At 42.2% G+C, this 20,505-nt stretch overlaps 1 protein-coding gene across 1 annotated transcript in view; it reads left to right on the top strand.

Moving 5' to 3' along the window:
* The first annotated feature begins 1,591 nt into the window (after positions 1 to 1,591).
* Positions 1,592 to 20,505, top strand: part of Nkap (NFKB activating protein) — a 24,949-nt gene continuing 6,035 nt past the window's right edge. Inside the window, exons 1-7 of the mRNA XM_057760766.1 lie at positions 1,592 to 2,074; positions 5,362 to 5,442; positions 12,536 to 12,606; positions 12,788 to 12,928; positions 18,014 to 18,077; positions 18,959 to 19,068; positions 19,157 to 19,232. Coding sequence (XP_057616749.1) covers positions 1,695 to 2,074; positions 5,362 to 5,442; positions 12,536 to 12,606; positions 12,788 to 12,928; positions 18,014 to 18,077; positions 18,959 to 19,068; positions 19,157 to 19,232 — 923 coding nt within the window. The 5' untranslated portion in view covers positions 1,592 to 1,694. The remainder of the gene's footprint in view (positions 2,075 to 5,361; positions 5,443 to 12,535; positions 12,607 to 12,787; positions 12,929 to 18,013; positions 18,078 to 18,958; positions 19,069 to 19,156; positions 19,233 to 20,505) is intronic.

Here is a 20,505-nt window from a genome sequence, read left to right as displayed (position 1 = left end):
AAACACCCAGTGTATTCGTTAGCTAATAAAGACTTTCTATTAGCTTAAATGCATGTCCAAGCAGTCTCCTCTGTTAAATACCACACAATGGTTAAACAATTATATGTACATTCTTTGGAATATATATGTATATATATGCACACAATATGTAATGACAATTAAAGAAAACTAAGCTATGAATTGAAGAGAGTAAGGAGGAGGCACATGAGAAGGCTTAGAGGGAGAAAGGGAAGGAGGAAATGATGTAATTGCATTTCAATTTCAAAAGAGATTAAAAAACCCAAATCAAAATTAGCATTTGGATGCCCTTTCACTTAAAATAGCACTTAATAAATACAATTAGGGATCATTTACCATGTATTGCTGGACTAGTGTATGATGGACTAGTTTAAGGGGCTGAACAAATTCGTTTTGTGGAGACACTGGTAGAGATGGGTGGCTGGGGGCTAAGTTCTAAGATTTTCCTCTGGGCTGTTTATTTAATCGGAGTGCAACAGACTGAGTTATCAGAATGTATGTCTTCTAAGAAAACCGAAAGACAAGGGTCTTAGATCAAAGCTTTAAAAAAAAAAAGCGCCTTTTTTTTTTTTTTTGAGACAGGGTTTCTCCATAGCTTTTGGTTCCTGTCCTGGAACTAGTTCTTGTAGACCAGGCTGGCCTCGAACTCACAGAGATCCGCCTGCCTCTGCCTCCCGAGTACTGGGATTAAAGGCGTGCGCCACTACCGCCCGGCTGTGATTTTTTTTTTTTGGTTTGGGATTTAAAAGGAAAAAAGGAGCCGTGTGTGTGTGTGTGTGTGTGTGTGTGTGTGTACATACATGGATTTTTTTTTTTTTCGAGACAGGGTTTCTCTGTGGAATGGAGAACTGGCTATCCTGGAACTCGCTTTGTGGATCAGGCTGGCTTCGAACTCACAGAGATCCTCCTACCTCACCTCCCGAGTTCTGGGATTAAAGGCGTGCGCCATCACTGCCCAGGATAATTTATTTATTTTTCTTTTATGGTACATTGATGTTTTGCCTGCACGTATGTCTGTGTGAGGGTGCCGGGTCCCCTGGAACTGAAACTACAGTTTGTGAGCCGCCATATGGGTGCTCGGAATTGAACCCGGGTCTTCTGGAAGAGAAGTCAGTGCTCTTAACCACTTAGCCTTCTCTACAGTGCCCACAGATTTCAAAGAAAAAAAAAAAAAGGAGCGGTGTGTACGTGCACGCGCGCGCGCGTGTACGTGTGTCTGTTACAATACATACACAGATACAAAAGCTCACACCATACAGGCAAATAAAACCGCACACGAAACACATTGAGAATTGGTGTTGTTCACACAGCTACTCAATGAAATATGTACAGCATTCATCGTAACTTTGCTCTCCAGAATGAGCAAAGAATTAGTGTTCGCGCGGTTTACATTTCTGAAACCTCACTAGGAACTGTACGAGTCTGTGGCTCGAGTTTCCCGACCGGCTTCTTTATACTAATACACACGTCTCTTCCTGTTGGCTGCAAGGAGCCTGGGTCCAGGGGAAGGGGTTTACCGACGTACCCGGAACTGTTTCCAAGGGTTTTTTTTTTTTTTTCTTTTCTTCTGGTTTGCTAAACGCTGCGGGCTCTTGGACTCTAGGTATCTTAGACCCCTTGGGGGCCGCGAGAGCGCCCCCTTGTCCCGCCCATTGGCGGGTTCAGCTTCCACCACCATGGCTCCTGTGTCGGGCTCGCGTAGCCCTGAACGGGAGGCCTCCGGGGGAAAACGGCGCAGTTCGTCGAGGAGCCCTAAGCCCAGCAAATCTTCCCGCTCCCCGCGGGGTCGCCGCTCTCGCTCGCGCTCTTGTTCTCGGCTCTGTGACCGGAATGGTCTGAGCCATTCGCTGAGCGGCTTCAGCCAAAGCTCTCGAAACCAGTCTTACCGCTCCCGCTCTCGATCGCGTTCTCGAGAGCGGCCCTCTGCTCAACGGAGTGCCCCTTTTGCTTCTGCATCCTCGTCTGCCTATTATGGCGGCTACTCGCGCCCCTACGGGGGCGACAAGCCATGGCCAAGCCTGCTGGACAAGGAGAGGGAGGAGAGTCTGCGGCAGAAGTGAGTGAGATCGCCGCATCCTCTCTTGGACGAGCCCGCTTGCCTTTGAGTCCGGCTAGTCGTTCATTGTTTCTGTTTGTATTTCGCTTCCCACCCACCTCGCACCTTTTTCATCCTGTTCTTCAGTCCATCCCACGACCTTTTAATTTATCCTTTTCTAACTTAAATTTTCATTCATCCCCAGACTCCTTCATAAAATGCCCCGTTTTTCCACTACCTACTTCCCTCCTCCTGTCTTTGCAGGCTGATAACGCCAAGAGCCTCGGCTCTATTGTAGTTTTTTGGTTGTGTCATTATCCGTGAGCTTCTCTTTATTCTTCACTAAACTGAACTTGTGGAAAGTAGAGGTTCTATTTTATTGTTCACAGAATTAGTAGTGTCTGCCTCTTGGTAGGCATGCAACAACCATCGCTTGTTGCATGAAGGAACAGACGAGCTTGCGATAACACGATGTCAGTGGGAAAGTTTTGCTGGGAATTGTTAAGGATTTTAATTAAGGATCTGTATTGGATAGGAGGAAACCTTCCTCTATGCAAGATGGTTAGATGAATGTAAGAAAAGTACTCTGCCAAACTGTGGATGAGGCTCTATTAGGAAAAGTTTTGTGAAGTGGTCTCAGCCATTTTTGACCATGAAAAACAATGCTGGTATGAGATCAGATCTCCTCTAATGGAGTTCTTGGTTTAAAAAGCCTGTGGTTGCAACAGCTGTGAGTCTCAGCAGGAAGTCAGATCAGTGTCGTCCTCATCTCCATAGCAAGTTTAAGGCCAGCCTGGTATACACGAGACCGTGTCTCAGAAAATACGTTAAAAAGGCTGGGCATGATGGCTCAGCATTCACAATGGAGGGCAGGTAGCCTGGACTGCAGAATAAATTCAAGGTCGGCCTGAGGGAGAGTGAGACCCAAAGAGAGAGGCGTTTATTGCTGCATTAGTCATAGTAGCTAATATTATGAAGTTTATTAAGTTTGTTAAGCATTATGTCTTAGGCACTGGACTAGGTCTTTACCATGTGTTTTAAAAGGATAAAACTTAAAACATTACAGGCATTAGGGGCAAGTAAACTTTCTAACTGTTGAGAAATGTTTTTGTGATTTTTTTTTCCTTCCAGGAGGGGAGGACATAAAGTCTAATAGTAAAAAGGGCAGACTTCACAGGCACTCTGCCTGATGATGGAGATTTTGTTTGCCATGAAGCTGGGTAGCTTTGGGCAAGTCAGTTGACCTCTCTGAGCTTCACTTCTTCACCAGACAGGGCTGCGGGAAATTAGTAACAAGGCTTTTAAGGTTCTACTAACTTCCATAAATGCGTGAAAACGGAAACAGTAAGACAGTTCTGAATTGTTAGAGACTTAATTATCCAATTTAAAATTTTCAGCATGGTGTAGTCCCCACAGAGTATGTGGGACGGAAAGCAAACGGTGAGCCAGGAGTTTTGTGAGTTCATATCTCTAATCCCATGACTTGAGAAAGGATCAGGAGTTGAAGACTAGCTAGACCCTGCTACATGAGATCCAGTCTCAAAAACAGGTGGAGAGGGTTTACTGGAATGTTATAATTCCTTGGATGGAATTTGCATTTGTACTTTTAGATGACTTGAAGTTTATTCTGTCTGTTAAACATTGTGTCTTAGGCTCAGTACTAGGCTTTGTAGCATGTGTTTAAAAATGAGAACTTTTAAAACATTACAGGAGCAACAGGTATGAGGCTTTGTGTTCTTTGTGGTTGGGTAGGCATTCTTCCCTTAGCAGTTACAAAGAGATGAATTCCCTTTTAAATTATCTATTTTGACCAAATAAAAAAAACCTCCAAGTTTTTCCCATGATGAAAGAAGTTAAAAGAAAATCAAGCCAATTATATTTCTGTTATAATGATTAATTTTTAAACTGTAAGTTGCAAGCTACTACACTTTAAGGAATTCAGGCTTCCACCCCAATAACTATTTTTATCTTCAAATAATTATTTCTTTTGGGGGGGTGTTTTAGACAAGGTCTGTCTATACAGCTGTCCTAGAACTTATGTAGACCAAGCTGGCCTCAACAAAAAGAGACCCGCCGTCCTTTGCTTCCCAAGTGCTTGGGACTGAAGGCACCAACCACTATACATGGTGTTATTTTTATTATGTTTTGAATTCTGTGTAGGAATGTGCGTCTGTGTATGGATATGTACATGTGAGTGTAGATGCCTTGTGAAGGCCAGAAGCATCAGATCTCCTGGAGCTGGAGTTACAGGCAGCAGAGAATCAACCGTCTTGGATGACCAAACTTCAGCCCTCTGCAAGAACAATATGTGCTCTTCATTGGGCCATCTCTCCAGCCCAGAGTTTTTATTTTAAGTTTATGAGTAGTAGTAAATATTAAAACAGAGGTAGCCACATATACAAAATGAAAAAAGGTGTCCTCCCAAGAGTAGAGAACATACTCCTTCCCCTAAAAGGATCTGGATGGAAAACTGGTCATAAGCCTTATGGAGCATGAGGACAGTTTTTGTTAAAGAAAATGTTCCTTTCTCTCCAGAATCCCCTTTATTTTTATTTCATCTTTATCTTCTTCACTAATTCCTAGGTTTCTGAAAACAAAGTTTGACCAAATCAAAAGATTTCACTACTTTATAAATATACATAAACAAATGAATTTATTTTTAAATATAAACCTTTCTTAGCCAGGGGTGACGGCGTACACCTTTAATCCCAGCATTAGGGAGGCAGAGGCAGGTGGATCTCTGTGAGTTCGAGGCCAACCTGATTTAGAAAGCAAGTTCCAGGACAGACTTCAAAGCTACACAGAGAAACTCGTCACAAAAGAAAAAAAAAAAAAAAAAAGAACCCAACAACAAAACACCAACCACCTCCCCTCAAAACCTTTCTGTTACATTTTACCCTTAAATGGGCATTTAGAAGCTATGCCACACATTGAGTAAAAGGGATGCCTTGACAGTCTAACTGCCATTTCTGCCATTTTCGCCACTGCCACTGAAGCACTCTAGAGATTACACCTGTTTATGATTCTATCAGCATCAACTCCTACCTACAGAGCTTATATTTAAATCAAGTTTTTATTAACTTTTCAAACATACATAAATCCAGGTGTTTCTGTAGCCCCAGCTATTTCGAAGGCTGGATCACTTGAGCCCAGGAGTTCAAGGCCAGCCTAGCCAACATGGTAAGATCCTGTCTCAAAAGATATATGAGGAACATGATACTAGAAGACTTGATTCCTGTTGAGTTTTAGTATATGTTTAGGAAACAGTTCATCCATTGAGTTATAATTTAAATATTTATATCTTTTAGGAGATTAAGTGAAAGAGAGAGAATTGGAGAATTGGGAGCTCCTGAAGTTTGGGGACTTTCTCCAAAGAATCCTGAACCAGAGTAAGTAGGTTAAAAAAATACCATTTTAAAATGTTAGTAGCATTTGTTTAAATCCTGGTCTGCAGTCAAATTTTTTAAATTATATTTTCTTACATTTTATTTATTTGTACATGTATGTATGTGCACAGGTGAGGTCAGAGGACAGCTTGCAGGAGTCGGTTCTCTCCTTCCACCACGTGGGTCCCAGGGATTGAACTCAGGTTGTCAGGCTTAGCAACAAGTGCCTTTACCTACTGATCCATCTCGCCAGCCCTACTGTCAAAATTTTTAAGTGAAGAGCTTCAAGTACTTATCAAATTTTTTTTGCTTTCTTATGATTTATACTATTTTACCCCTTATATTAAAACCCCTATGGAACATGGGTAATGATTACAGATACAGCTAGTAGATTTTAGCACATTCATTGTGTGTCTGGGGGGGTTGTTTTGTTTTGTTTTGTATTTGAGACATGGTCTCATTCCGTGATCCAGGCTGTTTGGAACCCACAGTGAAATAACCAAGGCAGAACTCAGCCTCACAGCAATCCTCCTGCCTTAACCCCCTAAATGCTGGAATTCCTGGTGTAGATCACCATGCCCTGCTTAACTGCTGTCTTGAAATCATAACTCATGAATCATTAATTTCCTACTCAGATTCGTTATTAAAAATAATATATTTATAATATTTTTCATCTTTTTTTCAAGTAACCCACCATCAGACTGCTAGGTATTAGCATAAGTAATAAAAATAGAGGTAATTTACTAAGAAAGAAGACCCTCCTGAGAGTGGAAGTGGGCTAATGAGCTGGGGAAAGTTGACACTCAAAAGCCTGGAAAATTCGTGTGTGTGAGTGATTGTGTGCGGGGTTCAGAATTTGAAGTCAGACATCTTCTGTGATCTCTTCTCTACCTTATATTTTAAGTTTACAATGATTTATTCTCTCTCTCTCTCTCTCTCTCTCTCTCTCTCTCTCTCACACACAGTCTGCACGGGTGTTCTGAGTGTACTCACATAACACATGTGGAGGTCAGAGGACAACTTGCAGGGGTTGGTTATCTTCCACTGTGAGGGTTGTAGGAGATATAATTCAAGTTGTTAGGATTGGCATCAAGTGTCCCTACCTGGTAAGGCATCTTGCTAGTCCAGCACCTTATTTTTTGAGACAGAGTTTTTCAATGAACCTGGTGCTGATTCAGTGAGCAAAATTGGTTGACCAACAAGCCGTAGGAATCTTGCTGTCTCTGCCTCTCTGAGTGTTAGAGTTACAGGTGAATGCCACCCCACCCATCATTTTTCTGTGGGTACTGGGAATCTGAACTCAGGTCCTTGTGCTTATGTGACAAACATTTGATCAACTGAGCTACCTCTCTGACCCCTGAATTAAAAAAAGTTCAGACAGATATAACATTGTTCATTGCCATAATCCCACCCCTTGCTTCCTTTTGTTCTCCTAAACACTTTCATTTCTTCTTTCGTTTTATGCATACATACATGATCTTATGGGACTATATGGAATCTGGGAACCGCAAATCAGATAAAACATGAAATTTGTATTTCTGGGACTGGCCTTATTTGCTCAACAGGATGATAGCCTTTTGCACCTGTTTTCCTGTACATGATGGAACTCCATTCGTCTTTTTGGCTGGAAATGTTTCCACTGTGCACATAAACTACGTCTGTAGGTCTGTAGCTGGATACCTGGTTTGTCCCATGGCTGAGCTGCTGTGAATAGTCTGCAGTTTACATTGTGTGTGTGTCTCTGTGATGTGATGACTCTAGTCCTTCAGGCAGATCAGGCAGATGCCCAGGAGTGGTAGAGCTAGATTCTGTGGAGGATCTATTTGTTGTTGTTGTTGTTTGAGAAACCTCCATACTGCTTTCCACAGAAGCTGAATCAGTCTATTTTCCAACTGACTGTATATAAAGGCTCCCTGTTGTCTACATCCTCAACAGCATTTGTACTGAGTTGTTTTCTATCTTTCTCTCTCTCTCTTTCTTCCTTTGTTTTTATTTTTTTTATTTTTTTATTTTTTTGTTTTTTCGAGACAGGGTTTCTCTGTGGCTTTGGAGCCTGTCCTGGAACTAGCTCCTGGCCTCGAACTCACAGAGATCTGCCTGCCTCTGCCTCCTGAGTGCTGGGATTAAAGGCGTGCGCCTCCACTGCCAGGCTCTTAGTTGTTTTCTTAATGGCTGGGGTAAGGTGGACTCTCGGTGTAGTTTTCATCCACATTTCACTGATGGATAATGAGGTTGAATTTTTGTGTATGTGTTTATTGACCATTTGTATTTTGCCTTTTGAGAACCATCTGTTCATTTCATTAGTCTGCTTTTATTTATTTATTTTTTATTTGTTTGTTTATTTGAGACAGGGTTTTTCTGTGTAGACCCAGATGTCCTGAAACTTACTCTGTAGACCAGGCTGGCCTTGAACTCATAGAGATCAGCCTTCCTCTGTCTCCCAAGTGCTGGGACTAAAGGGGTGTGCCACCACCACCTAGCTGAGTGCATTTATTGTGTTAGTTTCTTGTTTAATTTTTTTGGTTCCTCATATTCTTGTTATCCTCCTCTGCCAGATGTAAGGTTTTCTCCCATTCTGTAAGCTGTCTCTTCACTCAATTGTTATTTTTGCTGTGAAAGAGGTTTTAATATTGTAAGTTCCCATTTGTTGATCTGGGGATTTATTTTGTGAACAACTGGTATCCTATTTAGAAAGTTCTTACTTATGCCTATCTTTTTTGAAAAAATATTTATTTTATAAGTGTTTTGCCTACATTGTGTATAAGTGTACTGCATACATACCCTGGGCCTGCAGAGGTCAGAAGAGAGCATTAGAGCCCCTGAAACTGGAATTACAGATGGTTGTGAACTGCCGTGTAGGTGCTGGGAACTGAGCTTGGGTCCTCTACAAAGAACAGCCAGTGTGCTAAACCACTGAGCCATCTCTTCATCCCATATGTTCGTATCTCAAAGGGTTTCCTCTTAGATTTTCAGAGTTTCAAGTCTACATTAAGGTCACCAAGAATTTTTAAGATAAATATGCTACCATTTAAAAAAATGTTTCCTAATACTGACGACATCATTTTTATTAATTAAATTTGTTCTTTGACAATTTCAAATAAACGTTTTCTATATCTAATATTCTGAAGGCCTAGTACTTTTTAGTCGATGCTTAGTTTCTTTTTAAATGTTAATATTTTCTAAGTGGGTACCTGTGTGCCCTAGCACACAGGTGGAGTTGCTCTCTCCTTCTACAGTATGGAGTCTAAGGATCGCACTCAGGACATCAGGCTTGACAACAAGCACCTTTAGCTTGCTGGCCCCCATGCTTATTTTCTTTTTATTTATATTTTTGCTTTTGTAAGAGAAGGTCTCTCTGTGTATCCTGACTGTCTTGGAACTCACTCTGTAGACCAGGATGTCCTTGAACTCAGATCCACCTGTGGGGATTAAGGGCATGAGCTACCCTACTCAGCTCCACTCTTGGATTTTTTTGAGACAGTGTGCTTAACAAGAAACCTATAATTTGTGTCAGGATGATAAAGCGATATTACCTGAAACTTGTTCTTACAGATACCTGAACTCATTGAGTGAGGATTAAAAGGAATTCTAAAAATATTTTGATAAGTAATACCCAAGTTATATCATGTGATCTTCCAAACTTTAAGGATGACACAATATTTTAACTTTCCTTGGGTACCATCAAAGCATTTTAATTTTTTAGAGCCTTTCCCAAAAAATTAAAAGTTTTGTTTAGATTTATTTACTAGTTTTGACAAGGTCTCACTATGTGGCCCCCGGCTATCCTGAAACTCACTGTGTAGACCAGACTGGATTCAAACTCACAGAGATCCACCTGCATCTGCCTTCCAAGTGCTGGGATTAAAGGTGTGTATCACCATGTCTTGCTATTTTTATTATTTTTAATTATATGTATTGTATGGGTTTCCATGGGTATGCACAGCTAGGCGCTAGTGCCCCCAGAGGCCAGGGATATCAGATTTCTTTGAACTAGAGTTTTAGGTGATTTTGAGCCACCCAGCATGGGTAACTGGGAGTCAAGCTCAGCTGCCATTCGAGAGCAGTGCACACTCTACTTGCTGGCAGATAACAGCTGGTAGAGTGCTTGTCTTGAATGCCTAAAACCCTGGGTTTAATCTCTAGCACCAAATAAACCAGGTATGGTGGTACATGATTTATAATCTCAGGATTGAAGAGGTAGAGGCAGGGGGTGGGGGCGCTAAAGTGAAAGGCTATCCTTAGCTACAGAGGTTCAACCCCAGCATGAGCTAGAGACCCTGTCTCAAAAGCAAACTGTACAGGCCAGTGATATGTTTCAGCAGGTAAAGGTGCTTGCTGCCAACTCCGACAACTTCATCAGATCCACGGGACCCACATGGGTAGAAGGAGATAACCAAATCCTGAAAATTGTTCTCAGACCTCCACAGTAGTGTACACATACGTGCGCGCGTGCACTCGCGCACACCTATACATACTCACACACGTACTAAACAAGCTAAATGTGAAAAATGTTTTCAAACCCCGAAACAAAAAGCTTACTTTCAGAATTTATTTTGCTAATTCTGTAGTCTGTTAAGGCCTGGGGAGATGGAAGTTGTTCCAGTGTGTATCCTTTACCTACTTAGAATAAAGTTCTGAAGCTAGGATATCTCCTGGTGATAGAGCAAATGCCTAGCATCAGTGAGACCTAGGTTTGATTCCTACAGCCAAAAATAATAATAAAATCATGAACTCTTTCATCAACCTTCATGTTTGCCTTTTCTTGATCTTTCCTTATGTTTTCTATTTCTCAACTTTTATCTTGTGAATTTCTTCTGAAAATATAAATCTTACACATTGCTTTTTTTATTTTTAGATAGGGTTTCTCTGTGTAGCTTTGGAACCTGCCACGGACTGAGTGGGGAGCCACTCAGACCGTGGGAGAAGCAGGGTCCTGGTAACAGGAAGGCACAAGTTCGGCGAATGACAGACAAACACAACACACAAGAGAGTGGTTGGAATCTGCTGCGATTTTACTGAATTCATGTTTTCATTATATAGTATTCAAACAAAGAACAAATCAGAAGGTCATGTGTCATTGGTTGGCACAGTATGAAAGCTTCTTTTAGTCACATCAGCAATATTTAAGAAAAGCATATTATCAGGGACAGGTGTTAGACATAAAGCATACTTAGAAGAGGAACTCTTTTTTTTCCCCTGCAGTCTATTGATTCTCTTTATTAACTGGTGTCTTTTGTAGTGGAAACAGTTTATATATTTTTTATTATTATTATTAAAACTTTCTGCCTCCTCCCCGCCTCCCTTTTCCCTCCCCCTCCCCCACTCCCCACCCTCACTCCCCTCCCCCTCCCTCTCCAGTTCGAAGAGCAGTCAGAGTTCCCTGCCCTGAGGGAAGTCCAAGGTCCTCCTCCCTCCCTCCATCCAGGTCTAGGAAGGTGAGCATCCAAACAGGCTAGGCTCCCACAAAGCCAGTTCATGCAGTAGGATCAAAACCCAGTGCCATTGTCCTTGGCTTCTTATCAGCCCTCATTGTCTGCCATGTTCAGAGTCCAGTTTTATCCCATGCTTTTTCAGTCCCAGTCCAGCTGGCCTTGGTGAGCTCCCATTAGATCAGCCCCACCGTCTCAGTGGGTGGGTGCACCCCTCGCGGTCTGGACTTCCTTGCTCATGTTCTCCCTCCTTCTGCTCTTCAACAGGACCTTGGGAGCTCAGCCCAGTGTTCCAATGTGGGTCTCTGTCTCTATCTCCATTCATCGCCAGATGAAGGTTCTATGGTGATATGCAAGATATTCGTTAGTATGGCTATAGGATCGGGCCATTTCAGGCTCTCTCTCAGCTTCCCAAGGACCTAGCTGGGGACATCTGTCTGGACCCCTGGGAACCCCTCTAGAGTCAAGACTCTTGCCAACCCTAAAATGGCTCCCTTAATTAAGATATATGAAGAGAAACTCTTGTCTTTGGGAACATAAACCTCAGACAAGTGGTTTCATCTTATGAATAGAAAGTTTCTGTCTCATTATCGCTGTCATGGCCCTTCCTCTTTCTATCCCTTTCTTAATTTCATCTAGTGGCCAAATATGCCTAATCAGTTCTCTGCACCTGCTGAAATATACTTTTTTGTACCTTCTTATGCAGCAGACACCCTGGGGGTTGGGATCTAGCAAGCCTATCCATAACAGTCTTTGTCCATCAACATTAACCCATCTATTCCCTTGCTCATCATACACCCCCGTGTATGACAAGGGTCCTGCTGTAGTCTTATACATTCCCATACTGTGCTTCCTTATCCTAGAGCTGTTCCTGAAGAGATAATCCTTGTCTTATAGATATATAGAATAACATTATTATAAAAGATATTGTACGAAGCCCATATCCCACATAGCCAGCTACTCGAGAAACCCGTCTATGCCTCAGCAGTGGCTAATACCGGGCCATCTGCCATTGACCTCCAGGAAGCCTAGTCCCATAGGACATGTAGCTCCCATCCGGCATAGTGACATATGTCATGTCACACAGACAACACTGGAGTTGGTGTGGCAGGAACCTGTCCTGGAACTCACTCTGTAGACCAGGCTGGCCTTGAACTCACAGAGATGTGCCTGCTTTTGCTTCCTGAGTTCTGGGATTAAAGGCATGCGCCACCACTGCCCAGCTACACACTGCTTTTTTAACAGTACTGTGTAAACTCTGAAGCATTATATAAATATAAGTTATTTTATTATTAAGGAGATAGTAGACTCTTGAATATACTCTTACAAAAATGGCTTGTCTTTGGGAGCTAGAAAGATGGTTCAGTGGTTAAGAGCACTGGCTATCGAACCTGAGTTTGCGCCACAAGACCCATATATTAATTATTCTGTACATCCAATTTTAGAGGATCCGATGCTCTCTCTGGCCCCTGTGGGCACCAGGCACAGTCATATGTGTTGGCAGAATGCCCATACAAGTAAGATAAAAGCAACATTAATAATAAGCATAATTTTAAATGCTTGTCTTTAAAGGTTCCTAGGCAATGAATACTGTTGCTGAAAAACTGTAAGTGCTTATTTTAATGCCCTATGGAACATATTTCTTACAACCGTTTTCTGTAATTCAGCTCTGATGAACATACACCAGTAGAGGATGAAGAGCCAAAGAAAAGCACTACTTCAGCATCTAGTTCAGAAGGTAATTTTGTAAAATAAGGAATTAATTCATAAATTTCAAAAGTATGTTTATAAATAATTGCACATTAGACCTTGCTTTTACCCAGGCTACCAAACAGCTGTTTCTTTTCATTGTTTCAAATATAGTAAGATGTTTGGAAATACTTCTGTAGAAGTTAATTTTTCATTTGTACTGACAACAGATGAAAAGAAGAAGAAAAGGAAATCCGGTCATTCAAAAGAAAGATCCAAGAAAAAGAGAAAGAAAAAGTCATCTAAAAGAAAACATAAGAAATATTCTGAAGATAGTGACAGTGACTCTGAATCTGAAACAGACTCCAGTGGTAAGAAAGCTGTGTCATTCTGCAAACCCTGGACTGCATTCTCATTGTTCAAAATGTTATGTGTGGGGGTGTTTTGTCTGCAAGTGTGTCTGTGCACCATGTGTATTTCCTCTGCCTGTGGAGGTCAGAAGATGCTGTCAGATCCCCCGGAACTGGAGTTACAGCCGGTTATGACCACCATGTGAGTGCTGGGAATCAGACCCAGTCCTCTGGAAGAGCTGCCAGGGCTCTTAACTACTAAGCCATCACTCTAGCCCCTGAGCTTTTTAAAAATTTGTTGAATTATAGCCATAATTATAGCCATGTTAGTTTTCTGATTATATTTTCTGCAGTTAAGTATGTGTCACTTGGTACAGCAGACCTCTGCCTTCCAAGCTGGTCATTCCCAGCTTCGCCTTGGCTTACTCTGTGCAGCAGTGGACATGCAGTAGGTTTGTAATACACAGATTTCAAAAATAACTAGTCGCCACTTCCAGGTCAACCATTCCTTAATTATTGTCCCAAATTAGCCATGGTTTTTATTACATTTTTCTTCATTTATTTTGTTCATATGTATATATGTGGGCATGCATACCACAGGATATGTGTAGAAGTTAGAGAGTAACTTTGAGGAGTTTGAAATTTCTCTCCTTCCATCATGTAGGTCCTGGGGATTGAACTCAGGTCCTCAAGCCCAGCAATAAGCAATCTTATCAACTGAGTCATCTTGCCAGTGCATGTCTGGCTGCTTTTAAGATTCCTCTGTATCCTCATGCACCCTAAGCTGTAGTGATATTTTGTTTGTCATCTAACAACTAAAGCTTACCTAAAGATCAATCAGAGTGCAGAGCTAAGCCACTAGTTAGCCATAGAGGCCAGGCAGAGGTGGCACACACCTTTAATCCCAGCACTCGGGAGACAGAGGCAGATAGATCTCCGTGAGTTCAAGGCCTTCCTGGGCTACATGAGATTGAATCTGTCTAAACAAGAAACATAGCCACACAAAGGTGATCCCAGCACTTGTGATCACAGGCCTTTAATCGCAGCACTAGGGAGGAGGAGACAGGAGCTATATGGATGGACAGAGAGGAATATAAGGTGGGAGGAGACAGGAGCTCAGTCTGAGGATTCAGTCTGAGATACAATCTGAGGATTCAGTCTGAGATGCAGTCTGAGGATTAAGTCAAAGATGCAGTCTGAGGGTGCAGTCGGAGATACAGTCTGAGGATGCAACCTGAGATGCAGTCTAAGGGTGCAGTCGGAGATACAGTCTGAGGATGCAACCTGAGATGCAGTCTGAGGGTGCAGTCGGAGATGCAGACTGAGGACGCAGTCAGAGATACAGTCTGAGGATGCAGTCGGAGATGCAGTCTGAGGATGCAGTGTGAGATGCAGTCTGAGGGTGCAATCTGAGGTGCAGTCAGAGAGATGCAGTCTGAGGGTGCAATCTGAGATGCAGTCTGAGGATACAGTGTGAGGATGCAGTCTGAGGTGCAGTCTGAGGATGCAGTCTGAGGTGCAGTCTGAGGTGCAGTCTGAGGATGCAGTCGGAGATATAGTCTGAGGATGCAGTCAGAGATGCAGTTTAAGGATGCAGTGTGAGATATAGTCTGAGGATGCAATCTGAGATGCTGTCTGAGGGTGCAATCTGAGATGCTGTCTGAGGGTGCAGTCAGAGATGCAGTCAGAGGATGCAGTCGGAGGTACATTCTGAGGATTCAGTCAGAGATGCAGTCTGAGGATACAGTTGGAGATACAGTCTGAGGCTGCAGTCGGAGGTGCAGTCTGAGGATGCAGTCAGAGATGCAGTCAGGATGAAGTCAGAGATACAGTCTGAGGATGCAGTCTGAGGATGCAGTGTGAGATGTAATCTGAGGTGCAGTCTGAGGATGCAGTGTGAGATGCTATCTGAGGGTACAGTCAGAGATGCAGTCTGAGGATGCAGTCAGAGACACAGTCAGAGGTACATTCTGAGGATTCAGTCAGAGATGCAGTCTGAGGATACAGTTGGAGATACAGTCTGAGGATGTAGTCAGAGATGCAGTCAGGATGAAGTCAGAGATACAATCTGAGGTGCAGTCTGAGGATGCAGTCAGAGATGCAGTTGGAGATACAGTCCGAGGATTCAGTCAGAGATGCAGTCGGAGATGCAGTCTTAGGATGCAGTCAGAGATGGAGTCTGAGGTACAGTCTGAGGGTGCAGTCAGATTCAGTCAAATACAGTCTGAGGATGCAGTCTGAGTATGCAGTCAGAGATGCAGTCTGAGGATGCAGTTGGAGATACAGTCTGAGGATTCAGTCAGAGATGCAGTCTGAGGATTCAGAGATGCAGTCGGAGATACAGTCTGAGGATGCAATCTGAGATGCAGTCTGAGGGTTCAGTCAGAGATGCAGTCGGAGATACAGTCTAATGATGCAATCTGAGATGCAGTCTGAGGATGCGATATGAGGTGCATTCTGAGGATACAGTCTAAAAATGCAGTCACAGATGCAGTCTGAGGATGCAGTCGGAGATGCAGTCTGAGGTGCAGTCTGAGGATACAGTCGGAGATGCAGTCTGAGGATGCAGTGTGAGATGCAGTCTGAGGGTGCAATCTGAGGTGCAGTCAGAGAGATGCAGTCTGAGGGTGCAATCTGAGATGCAGTCTGAGGATACAGTGTGAGGATGCAGTCTGAGGTGCAGTCTGAGGATGCAGTCTGAGGTGCAGTCTGAGGTGCAGTCTGAGGATGCAGTCGGAGATATAGTCTGAGGATGCAGTCAGAGATGCAGTTTAAGGATGCAGTGTGAGATATAGTCTGAGGATGCAATCTGAGATACTGTCTGAGGGTGCAATCTGAGATGCTGTCTGAGGGTGCAGTCAGAGATGCAGTCAGAGGATGCAGTTGGAGGTACATTCTGAGGATTCAGTCAGAGATGCAGTCTGAGGATACAGTTGGAGATACAGTCTGAGGCTGCAGTCGGAGGTGCAGTCTGAGGATGCAGTCAGAGATGCAGTCAGGATGAAGTCAGAGATACAGTCTGAGGATGCAGTCTGAGGATGCAGTGTGAGATGTAATCTGAGGTGCAGTCTGAGGATGCAGTGTGAGATGCTATCTGAGGGTACAGTCAGAGATGCAGTCTGAGGATGCAGTCAGAGACACAGTCAGAGGATGCAGTCAGAGGTACATTCTGAGGATTCAGTCAGAGATGCAGTCTGAGGATACAGTTGGAGATACAGTCTGAGGATGTAGTCAGAGATGCAGTCAGGATGAAGTCAGAGATACAATCTGAGGTGCAGTCTGAGGATGCAGTCAGAGATGCAGTTGGAGATACAGTCCGAGGATTCAGTCAGAGATGCAGTCGGAGATGCAGTCTTAGGATGCAGTCAGAGATGGAGTCTGAGGTACAGTCTGAGGGTGCAGTCAGATTCAGTCAAATACAGTCTGAGGATGCAGTCTGAGTATGCAGTCAGAGATGCAGTCTGAGGATGCAGTTGGAGATACAGTCTGAGGATTCAGTCAGAGATGCAGTCTGAGGATTCAGAGATGCAGTCGGAGATACAGTCTGAGGATGCAATCTGAGATGCAGTCTGAGGGTTCAGTCAGAGATGCAGTCGGAGATACAGTCTAATGATGCAATCTGAGATGCAGTCTGAGGATGCGATATGAGGTGCATTCTGAGGATACAGTCTAAAAATGCAGTCACAGATGCAGTCTGAGGATGCAGTCGGAGATACAGTCTGAGGATGCAGTTGGGGTGTAGTCTGAGGATGCAGTCTGAGGTGCAGTCTGAGGATACAGTCGGAGATGCAGTCTGAGGATGCAGAGATGCAGTCTGAGGATGCAGTTGGGGTGTAGTCTGAGGATGCAGTCTGAGGATACAGTCGGAGATGCAGTCTGAGGATGCAGAGATGCAGTCTGAGGATGCAGTCACAGATGCAGTCTGAGGATGCAGTCGGAGATGCAGTCTGAGGATGCAGTTGGGGTGTAGTCTGAGGATGCAGTCTGAGGTGCAGTCTGAGGATACAGTCGGAGATGCAGTCTGAGGATGCAGAGATACAGTCTGAGGATACAGTCTGAGGTGCAGTCTGAGGATGCAGTGTGAGATGCAGTCTGAGATGCGGTGGGAGGATGTAGTCAGAGGATTCAGAATTCGTAGAGACAGATGCATTTTGAAGTTTCATAGAGACGCAGCAGTCTGAGGATTTGTAGAGATAGGGTTGGCCCTTCAATCTGAGCATTGGTAGAGGTAAGAACTCTCTAGTAACTGGCCGCTCTGCTTCTCTGATCTCTCAGCTTTCACCCCCTAATATCTAGGTTTTTATTGTTAAGACCAGTTAGAGTTTGTTCTTCTCCATGCTTTCCTCTGTCAGCCCAGATTCTGCTTGTTTCATTACCATCTCTCCTCCATTCCACTGAGATTCTGGAAAGCATTCTCTTCCTCTGCTACATACACAGCGTTGTTCCTTTTTGCTTTTTTTCTCACTATGAAACTTTGACAATTCTCAGGGAAGTAAAGGGAATAAGGCAATCATCATCTTTATTATTAGTTTTGTTAGCATTTTGATGTAGTTGCATAAAATATGGGGATGGGGGAAGTTGCTGAGCTCTTCAGAGTAAGTTATCATTCTCCTTGACTAAATATTTCTATATATATCTTTGAAATAGGACATTTTCCTACTTAATCAATGCTATTAACTAAATGAGTAAATTAATAGTGATTCCCTATATTATTAATACTTAGTGGGAACTTTAATATTTTACATTTATTTATTTATCATTTGTGTTTGTGTGTATGCATTCATACATGCCTATAAGTTGTACGGAGATCAGAGAACAACTTATAGGAATCAAGTCTCTCCTTCCACCACATAGTTCTGGGGCTCAAATTCAAGTCAGTTTTGACAGTAAGCATTTTACCCATTGAGCCATCTTGCTGGCCCATGGCTTTAATTTCTTTGATTCCTGCCCCTAGTATAGTTCCTGGCAAGTTTCAATAAATGTTAAAATGAATAAATTTCTCTGTAACAACAAATGAATATTTACAACAATAGAATATTTACCTGTTAAAATATTGGGATTTTGAACTTTAAATTATTTTCAATAATAATGTGCTTTAATTTTCAGATGAAGATACAAAAAGAAGAGCAAAGAAAGCTAAGAAAAAAGAAAAGAAGAGAAAACGGAGAATGTCAGTTTTTCTTTTCTCTTTAATGAAAAAGTTTAAAATGTAGATAAAATTATGTAAAATGGTATAATGGTCATATATATATATATATATATATATATATATATATATACACACATACACTCAGTCTGACCTATTACCCTCTCATGGGTAATCTCTACCACCCTCCAATCATTTTGGTACTAATGAGAGCTATTATTCCCTCCATAAATAATTTGATAATTTAGTACCTTTCTCTAAAAGGTATTCGTTTGATGTTTATTTTATTTTATTTTATTTTGACACAAGGGTCTATAAACCCCAGGCTGGCCTAAGGCTCACTAGATATCATAGGATGTGTTTGAACTCCTGATTTTCCTGCCTCTAGCTCCCAAGTGCTAGGAATACATGTAGTTAGTCTTTTTCTGTCCCACCAACCAGCTCCCAAATTATACCACAGAGACATCTTATTAATTATAAAAGCTCGGCTGATAGCTTAAGCTTTTTTATATAACTTAAATTAACCCATTTCTATTCATCTGTGTGGTACCATGTGGCTCGTAGCTTTTACCTCTCTTCCTGCAGGTTTTGCTTCCTTTACGTCTGACTGGAGACTCAACCTTCTCCCCAGTATTCTCTGTCCTGAAAATCGTGCCTAGCTATTGGCCATTTAGCTTTTTATTAAACCAATCAAAGTGACACTTCTTTACAGTGTACAAAAAGAATAAGTTATTTTATTTCTATTAACTTTCTACATGATAAATATATTTTGTTGATCTCTTAGTTATTTCTTGTTGATAGTAAAATACTACTTGGTTAACTTAGAAAACTGAATTGAAAAGAAAAATGAGAATGCCTTTTTAATATGAGAATACTTAATTTGTATTAAATTATAATCCTTGCAGGAAGAAATCTAAGAAAAAGAAGTCTAAGAAGAACAGAAAAGACTCCAGTGATTCAAGCTCCAAAGAGTCCCAAGAAGAATTTCTAGAGAATCCTTGGAAGGATCGATCAAGTAGGTTCTTGCAGTTGACTAACTCAAAACATGAAACAGTAACTGATTAGTCAAGTTGTGAATGTACTCATTAATATTTTTCATGCAGAGGCAGAAGAACCATCAGATCTCATTGGCCCAGAGGCTCCCAAAACACTTGCTTCCCAAGATGATAAGCCTTTGAAGTAAGTAGCAGCGTACAGTTGTGGGGTTTGGTGGTTCTCTTTGTTGTAGGCTATTTGCTTTGTTTTCTGCAGTACTGAGTATGGTCATGCCAGGTTGGCAGGCTGACCCTGAACTGTGCGTTCAGCCAGTAGCAGTGTATTCGCAGTATCTAAAGGACTTTCTTAGCTCAGTATGGTGCTTATGCCTGTGATCCCAGCATTTGGAAGGACGAGGCAGGGAGATCTGGGAATTCAAGGACATTCTAGGCTTCATTGTGATCTCAAGGCCAGTCTGGGCTACAGGAGACCTGGTTTCTCCAAAATAAAAACAAGCTCTTTAACTGTCCTTCAAAGTCCCCTTCCAATAGAAGGAGCATATGGCGAATCCCAAAGCTTCTATCCTCTTTAGTACTCACAGCACTGCTTGTTTCTCGTGTGCAGTGCCATTTTTAAAGTTTTTATCAGTTTACCCGTTTTGTATGGGGGAGGAAAAAGGGAGGGGAAAGCATGAAGTCAGAGGACAACTTTTAGGGGTTGGTTCTCTTCCTCCACCATATGGGTACCAGGGATTGAACTTGGGTCAGCAGACTTGACAGTAAATGTCTTTACCTTAACTCTGAGCCTCCTCTGCAGCCCATGTAGTATATTATTTGTGTTTTCCCTTATAGTGTAGTATAGTTATCTTTATAACTATATAAATTTTGTAAGTGCAGAGATTACTTTTGTGTCACAAGCTTCAAGTTTAATAGGAAATACAAGAAACCATCACCGAACTGCTTAAAAAAAATCTCTTTTGCCGGGCGGTGGTGGCGCACGCCTTTAATCCCAGCATTTGGGAGGCAGAGGCAGGCGGATCTCTGTGAGTTCGAGACCAGCCTGGTCTACAAGAGCTAGTTCCAGGACAGGCTCCCAAAACCACAGAGAAACCCTGTCTCGAAAAACCAAAAAAAAAAAAAAAAAAAAAATTTTCTTTTAATCAAAGGCAAAAGATAATTTTTACCATATGGTATTATTTTATTATTTGTTACAAGTTATTTTGCGATATTTATTTGGGTTTTTTAGAGAGAATGCTCTAAGGACAGACAATAATGGTAATACCTGATTAATTAACCCACAGTTATAAAGTGTGAGTTTTTACTTGTGAACATTGATTCATTTGTTCTTCCTGATTATTTATACATTTCTAGGTTAGTAGTACAGGTCATAGTATAATGTTTTCTAATAAAAATGAAGTAACTCACATCAGGCACACAGCTGCTCAGTACTGTTATGTTCACTGCTATCTGAGGGAAAA

The sequence above is a fragment of the Chionomys nivalis genome, chromosome X, assembly GCF_950005125.1.
Source record: "Chionomys nivalis chromosome X, mChiNiv1.1, whole genome shotgun sequence".
Lineage (NCBI taxonomy): Eukaryota > Metazoa > Chordata > Mammalia > Rodentia > Cricetidae > Chionomys > Chionomys nivalis.
This window is presented reverse-complemented; position numbering and strand designations above follow the sequence as displayed.